Source organism: Chenopodium quinoa, unplaced genomic scaffold (genome assembly GCF_001683475.1).
Source record: "Chenopodium quinoa cultivar QQ74 unplaced genomic scaffold, ASM168347v1, whole genome shotgun sequence".
Lineage (NCBI taxonomy): Eukaryota > Viridiplantae > Streptophyta > Magnoliopsida > Caryophyllales > Amaranthaceae > Chenopodium > Chenopodium quinoa.
This window is the reverse complement of record NW_018744167.1, coordinates 2,348,546-2,356,247: the sequence shown is the minus strand read 5'-3', so window position 1 is coordinate 2,356,247 and position 7,702 is coordinate 2,348,546. Positions and strand designations below refer to the sequence as shown.

Below are 7,702 nucleotides of genomic sequence, written 5' to 3'. Positions count from 1 at the left end.
TTCTCTGTTGGAGAGTGATTTCTAGTTTTCTACACTCAGAATATATTTTTGCACCCCTATTTGATAGTGGCTGGACGTCTAAAGTCCTCAAATCCAGTGTTAAAAAGTTCGCTCTCTTGAGCAGGAGAGTCAGAAAACCACCTTCAAGGCCGAACTAATTGTGGCCATGCCACTCCGGAAGTGTCTTCCTCAAACGAATTTTAAAGCTCCATAAGGGGTGTGTAAAGAGCAGTGACACTATCAATCTGTTCCACGCTTCTATTAGAGAGTCAATCTGTGCTTTATTTGCATGACTAACTTCCCACTCCAGTTCCTTGATCGCCTTGCTGCAGTGTGGGTGCACTACCCACCATGCTCAATGACATGCTTCAAGTTATGAATGCCAACCTTGTCTGCACATCTTCCTAATCCCTACTTCTCATGTAAAGTCAAGGCCCTTAGCCATTGCCATAACTCTGCGCGGAAGGACAAGAAACACCAAAGTGTTACTGTGAGAATTACCAAATTTTGTGAAAGGGAAAATGAGACCAAGTCATAGAAGTAGAAATGCAAACACCGTCTGATGGTCACCAACCATTATATTGGTCGGTTGCATGCAGTGGCGGACCCAGGAATTTCCGACTGGTGAGTCACAATCGATAATCAAGTATCTAAAAAAAAAAATTTACCGAACAACCAAATAATAGTACTAAAAAATACATCCAAATATTCAAAACAGTACAAAATACAACCAAATGTATGTGGAAGATTAGCAAATTCATGTTCACAATCGATAATCAAGTATCCTCTTTCCTGGATCTTGTGGAAGATTAGCAAATTCATGTTCACTTAATCTTTCACCAAAGATTGGGGCATTAGGAGAACATTGGCCTTGTTCATTTTGAGGGGAATTTTGAGTGGAATAATTAGATGGAGATGAATGTTGTTCACTTTCTTGAGGTGGACATATAGTTTGTTCACTCTGTTGAGGTGGAGATATAGTTTGTTCATTTTGTGTGGGATGTGGAAGAGAAGTTGAAGTAGGATTCTTTTTAGCAAAGAAGCTAGTAATGTTTTGCAGTTCATTTGGAGTGCGTTTTCTCTTCATTCTGAAATTTGAATAAATAATCAACTAAAGCAAGCAAAATTCCCCAGAAAAATTATTTACAAAGATCATTTTACCAAACAAACCACAATTCACATAATCACATATTCACATGGTCAAAAAGGTTCAAACTTCATCTAAAACCCAACAACATTATTACATTAAGGTCATTACTCATTAACAAAAGGTTCAAAGTTTACCAAACAAACAAGTGATTGAAGACTTGAAGTGAACAACTAACAAATCAACCAAAGTTTAATAGAATTAACTAATTAGACTTGATTAAATTGAAGATTAGAATTTTAAACTAAAAATTAGAAATCAACTTACTAGCAAAATGAGAATAGGAGATTAGACTTTAGAAGAAGCGACGAAGCGAAGAGCGGTGAGCGCAGAGCACGCTCTCGACTCTCGAGCAGTGGAGCAGGGCAGCAGGCGACTGCCGACTAGGCGAGCAGCAGGCCAGCAGGCAGTATCACAGCTTGAACAATTAACAAATTCACCATTTCACAGCTTGAAATCACAAGCTCACAGGGCAGCAGGCCAGCATCACAGCATCACAGCTTGAACAAGTATGTAAAGTGTCAATTGTCAAACATTTCACAAATTCACCATTCAGAATTTCATTGAACAATTCACAAAATCACAACAATTAGGGATTATTGAAATTGAGTTGATTATTGAACAATTGAGTTGATTATTGAACAATTAGGGATTTAGGGTTCAAAGAATCAAATTTAGTATTACTAATTCATAACTAACAAGTAATATCAATTATCAACAATTAAACAAATTTAGATGAAGACTAAGTTAATTAATTAATTTATGCGAAGAGGAACTGAGGAAGACGAAGAGGAACTAAAGTGTCAAACATTTCACAAATTCACCATTCAGAATTTCATTGAACAATTCACAAAATCACAACAATATATAACAAAATTAACAATTAACAATAATCAGTACTCAGTAGGCGTCTAGGCAGCGTCTAGGGCCACTGGGCGTCTAGCGATTAGCGAAGCAATCAAGCAATTATCAAGACAATCAAGTTATCAAGTTATCAACAATTAAACAAATTTAGATGAAGACTAACTGAGGAAGACGAAGAGGAAGACTAACCTCACCTGAATTTATGCGAAGAGGAAGACGAAGGGTCGAAGGCACGAACTGCGAGTCTGCGAAGAGGAACTGACTAACTGAGGAGTGAGGAAGATGCTTACTTGCGAAGTTGCGAGTTGCGAACTGCGAAGAGGAGGACTGGAGGAGGCGATTATGGAGGTGAATAGGTGATTGATGATGGCGAAGGATTGAAGCCTTGAAGGGAATTAGGGAAGAGGCGAATTGGCTAGGGCATGAAGGATTGAAGGCCATGAACTGAAATACTGAATTCGTGAATTTGGGAAAACTGATTTTTTTTTTTTTTTTTTTTTTTTTTTTTTAAATTAACTTAAAATTTTTTTTTGGGCCTGGTGAGTCACTTGACCCACCAGGTCTAAGCCCAAGTCCGCCACTGGTTGCATGTAAAAGTTACACTTTCCTTGAATTTGCAATTCCCATGGAGTTTCACTTTCTCTATTTCCCTCACTTTGTGGGATGTATAACTTTTTATACTACTGTCACCCGAAATATTTCTTATACTCTTCATACATTGTCAATCAAACAAACACCATTTTAGTAAATGTAACATTATCAAAGTTTCAAAGAGACCAATACAAAGACGTCAAATAACTGACTGTTTTGGAAAATTGCAGAAATTTTCTAGGATTACATCATTTTTTCAAAGAAAATACTTCTGTAAGATTATAGTGGACGAACAGACTTATCTAGGATTATATCATAGATAACCATGGCTTTATTTCGCTTCACGTAAGTGACTTGAGAAAATTAGCAGGAGTGTAAAGAGTGCCAAGTTAGATGCAAAATATGGATCCCGTTCTTCAATCCCTTATGCTGGGTATTCTCCCTAATAAAAGAGGGGTTTTTTCTGAAAGAACACAAATGTTAATTTTAAATCTATTTTTTGACCAACTAATAAATCTGATAGTTTATTCTAACAAAATCAAAAAATTTACTAGATATTTATTCACCAACATTGCTCCTTAAATCCTGCTCATGTAGGAGGATTAAAGGAGAGACAGAAAGCAAGGCATAATCGAGGGTATGAAAGTACAAAATTACATTATTGTTCATCTACTTCATCCTAAAATATTGCAAGGTACTGAACATAATACTAGAAGCTATAGGTGTTTAAACAGAATCCAGGACTAGGAACTATCTTACAAAGCACCTGGGTTCATTTCAAATATGAACTCATACACGTTGAAAAACAATTAACAAGGGGTCCTAAACCACATAAAGAGTTGAAACTTCTACCCAAAAAACAACAGCAGCAGGGCAAATGTCAGCGTGAACCTTGACAGATTCATAGCTAGCTCTAAATTATTTCCTCATGCAGCCTTCTTGTCTTTCAAGGGCCCTCTTGGAATCTTACTCAAGAACTTCTCATCGGCTACAGCATACTGCCTCTTGAGCTCCTTTGATGCCTTCTCAGCAAAAGAATCTACATGGTCCTCATATTTCTCATACAGCACGGGTACGGTGTGCAACAGAACAAACACTGATTCAAATACCAAACACACTCCAGTTAGAGAAATAAGTAAAATGTATATTCATCACTTTACATACATAAAGTTTGTCAAACCAAGCATCTTACATAGGTAAACAAGAGTCAGGAAATTGAACCAACTTCCTACAATTGACAGAACCCACAAGCCTGCTACCACCTGTTAACAAATCAGTTTCATATGTAAACAATAAGCTGTTGGAAAAAGAAATTAGCATTGCTAGAAACCATTAGGAATGGAAAACAAGATTATATCTATGGCATAAATACTCAAAAGCACAAAGAAAATTGTATTCCATAACAACTCCGGAAACTTTTGCAATATTTGTATTAGAGCATGAAATTCCCTGGCAAAAAATGTGGACAAGCCAATTGAGCTGCCAGGTGAGTTAAGTTACTTTGTCAGTTGCTTATGCCATTATTATCCGATTTCACTGAACATCTATATTTAATATCAGATCACATGCACATAAGATTTGATGTGATGAGGAAGAACCATTGTAACCAATTAGAATTAAGAAAAGCTTAAAAAACATACTGCGAGGAATTTTTTAAGCTCTTTCCCAGAGGCAATGTCCCTTAGCAAAGAAAGAGCTCGGTTGATCTCAAATCTTAATACTGAGATAAATTCTCTGAGAGAATTATCGGGAATGTGAACATCGGGAATACTTGGAGGAGCCCTGGCCAACACAAGACAACAAAAGTAAGAAGAAAGATCATAAAAGCAAGGGTGGAAAAGCGCACAAGTACACACTACTTACTTGTTGAGAAATGCAGAAGCTTTTGACCAGAGGAAAAGGACCGTAAGAGTAAATATCAAAATGTGGCAGAGCAGGGTCAGCAAGTGATATTGAAGCAACTCAAAAACAAACCAAACAACAGTAGCTACACCAAGTGCAGAGGCAGAAATCTTCTTGTTCCTCCACAAGAATACATCAGCAGCTGCAGACAAATGTTCAAATCATTCCAAGTTAGAGGCGAAACAAAACTAAACATAGGTGGGAGTAAAAAACTCACAGGAAGTACATGAAAGTAAAGATTCCAGGTTATAGACATCTATAGATTAGAAGAAAGATTGTCAAAACCTTGTCAATCGCTCCGTGGTCTTTGACACATGAAAGTAAAGATCCCAAGTCATAACTATTTTACCAGTCACAAAGGCATTATCCTCCCCTCCAGCCCTTACAATCATATCAACTTACAGCCACACCGAACAAGCACGGAGAATACCCCCCCCCCCTCTCTTCCCAAGGGGAAAAAAGGGCTACCCATCCTAGAGAGTGGAATCAGTCCTTTAAGGATTTACTCCTTAAAAATACCTCCTATCAACATGTAATTTTCAAAATTGTATCTAATTATCAAGGATAAACCCAATGTACACCTAAGAATGGAATCTCTGATAGATATTAATGAGTAGTGATCTTCTACATGTACTCTAACAAGAAATTACCCCAATAGTGGTGAAAATTAAACAACGGTACACATTTCAAAACCAAGGAATTGACTCCACAACACTAATCATAGCTCACTTTAACTTGGCAATACTCCTTTTCACCCACCCCCACCCCCCCCCCCACCCCCCACGCGCCTTCCTCTACCACGTCAATATGTCTAACTATCTAAGCATCCTCCAAAGGACATATGCAATACGTTGACCTATCCTAATTCCCAGCGAACATCATTTATTGTAATCAATAAAATCCTTGCAACAAGTTATGACTAAAGATCATGGATTGAAAGAATCTCTATATTCGAAATAGACCGGGTTGTGCATAAAAGATTACAGCCGTACACGAAAAGGAAACAGAACAAGTAAATGAACACGATCACAAAGGTGAAAAAGAAAGGAAAAAAAATTAATTTCCTTTTACAAAAAGTCAATATAATTAAGCAATACTCTAGAAGTAATCTAACTCCAACAATTCCTCATAATCATTAAAAAAATATACTTATGTTTTCCCAAAAATCAAACCATACTTTTGCACCACCTTTTTTCTAATACAGAAACCAAATACTTCATTTTTATAATGAAAAATCTGGTACAGAAACAAATACTTAATTTTTATAATGAAAAATCTACTAATTTTGTAATAAGAATATATTATTACACTAAATCACTAATCAGACAAAAGTCCAATCTACAGATAGCAAACCCAACAGAAATTCAACAATAAAACCAAATTAATTATTAATTTCGCACCCTCAATCCCACACCAAAATCAAATAAATACGCTTATGAAATTAAAATTTTAACTAATATCATCTACTAAACTAATTTCTTTAAAAATTAAAATCATTTCGCACCTCTTATTACATTAAATAACATATAAATAATCAATAATCAATAATCAATAGAAAAAACGATGATTAAATAAAACCTTAACCTAAAAGCAGCAAATAAAGCAACTAAACAAACACATAAAATAATCTCAATCAATCGAAATGAAAATCTGAAACAATAGAAAGGAGAGAGGAACGGACGTTTGCCACCACCGAGGACCTGATGAACAGGCTTCTCGCGACCAAAGAGGCGATAGATCTTGGACGAAGTAGAAGAAGGAACAGCAGCGGAAACCTCAGGCTGAGGAAGAACTTCAGGAGGAGGAACATGAGCAGAAGAAGGAGAAGAAACAGGGGATTTATTCTCGTTGTGATGACCTTCATCATCATCTGAAGAAGACGAAGAAGAATCATGGTGAGCGTGGATCTTATCAGAGATCTTATCCATCAAGGATTCATGTTCATGGTGTTGTTGAGGAAGGTCGGACATTGCTGCTTCAATGGCGGAAGAAAAAGGAGGAGAGAGAAAAGGGAGGATGAATGGGAGAATGTGAGGGAGAGGGTGTGGAGGATGGGTGGGATGTTGGAGGGTGAAAGAAACGAGGAATGAGTGAATTGACGGAGTTAGATTTGACGGAGACGGGGAGGTGAGAAAGAAGGGTGGGAGTGACGGCGTTAAAGGGAATGACGAGAGGGGGAGATATTTGAGGGAGAGGGTGACACGTGGGAGGGTGGAATTTTAAGGAGTGGCATATGGAAGAGAGAAACAGTATATTTTGTGGGGTCGTCGGATCTACATGTGGTGCACTCATTGCTTGCCATTTGGGTACCCTTTTCTAGGTTTTGTTTTTTTTGGTTGACAAAATTTATTTGTTTAAATATTTGAAGAAAAAATTAAAAAATATATATATATATAATAAATAAAGTCGGTCACGCAGTCAGGTTACGAGATAGTGACACTTGGCATTTCAGTTTTTCGCCAAGTGTCGCGCCACGTAGGAGATAAATACGTATTATTGTGACTCATAGGATGCTAAGTAAGCGATTTTTGGATATATTTTTTAAGATAAAATTGTTGTATAGAGTTTTATTATCGATAGAATTCTAATATTTCATATTTACAAAATTAATCATAACTTTTAATAAATATCCTATAACTCAATTCTATTTCCATCATCAAATGCGTTTTAAAAAGTTCTTTAAAATAATATCCATTTATAATATATTTAATCACAAACTTCTATACGTAGCTGGCCAAACCATGTCACCAACTATTACAATAGTTACTTCGTTAGTGCTATAGGAGTTACCTGGTTAGTGTTATAGTGGTTACTCAATTAGTGTTATAGATAATAAGGGTTACTTAGTCAGTGTTAGAGGTTAGTTACTCAGTTAGTATTACAGGCATTATTCGTTTAGTTTTATAGGGGTTACTTTAATTTGTCTGGCCAAATGGTGTGGCTAGCCGCATACAAAATGCATTGTTATTTAATTTATTTAATCAATAAAAATAAAAATAATTTTAAGTCAATCAATAAAAATAAGTTTTAATCAATAAAAATAATTTTAGTTTGGTAAAAATACTTTCAGTTTAGTGAAAGTAATTTAAGTTCAATAAAAATAATTTTAAGTCATTAATAACATATAGATATCTATTCACAAACAAAACTACAAAAAGTACACTATTATATAAATATAAGTCATATGATATCGTATGT

General features: G+C 35.9%; 1 protein-coding gene across 1 annotated transcript; it reads right to left on the bottom strand.

Annotated features, from left to right (window-relative positions):
• Positions 1 to 3,129: 3,129 nt before the first annotated feature.
• Positions 3,130 to 6,620, bottom strand: LOC110693899 (reticulon-like protein B6). The gene is made up of 5 exons (XM_021871073.1): positions 6,186 to 6,620; positions 4,466 to 4,646; positions 4,243 to 4,384; positions 3,795 to 3,864; positions 3,130 to 3,698 (listed from the first exon to the last, which is right to left on the bottom strand). The coding sequence occupies exons 1-5, from the start codon at positions 6,472 to 6,474 to the stop codon at positions 3,529 to 3,531; spliced, it is 852 nt and encodes a 283-aa protein (XP_021726765.1). The 5' UTR covers positions 6,475 to 6,620; the 3' UTR covers positions 3,130 to 3,528.
• Positions 6,621 to 7,702: the final 1,082 nt, after the last annotated feature.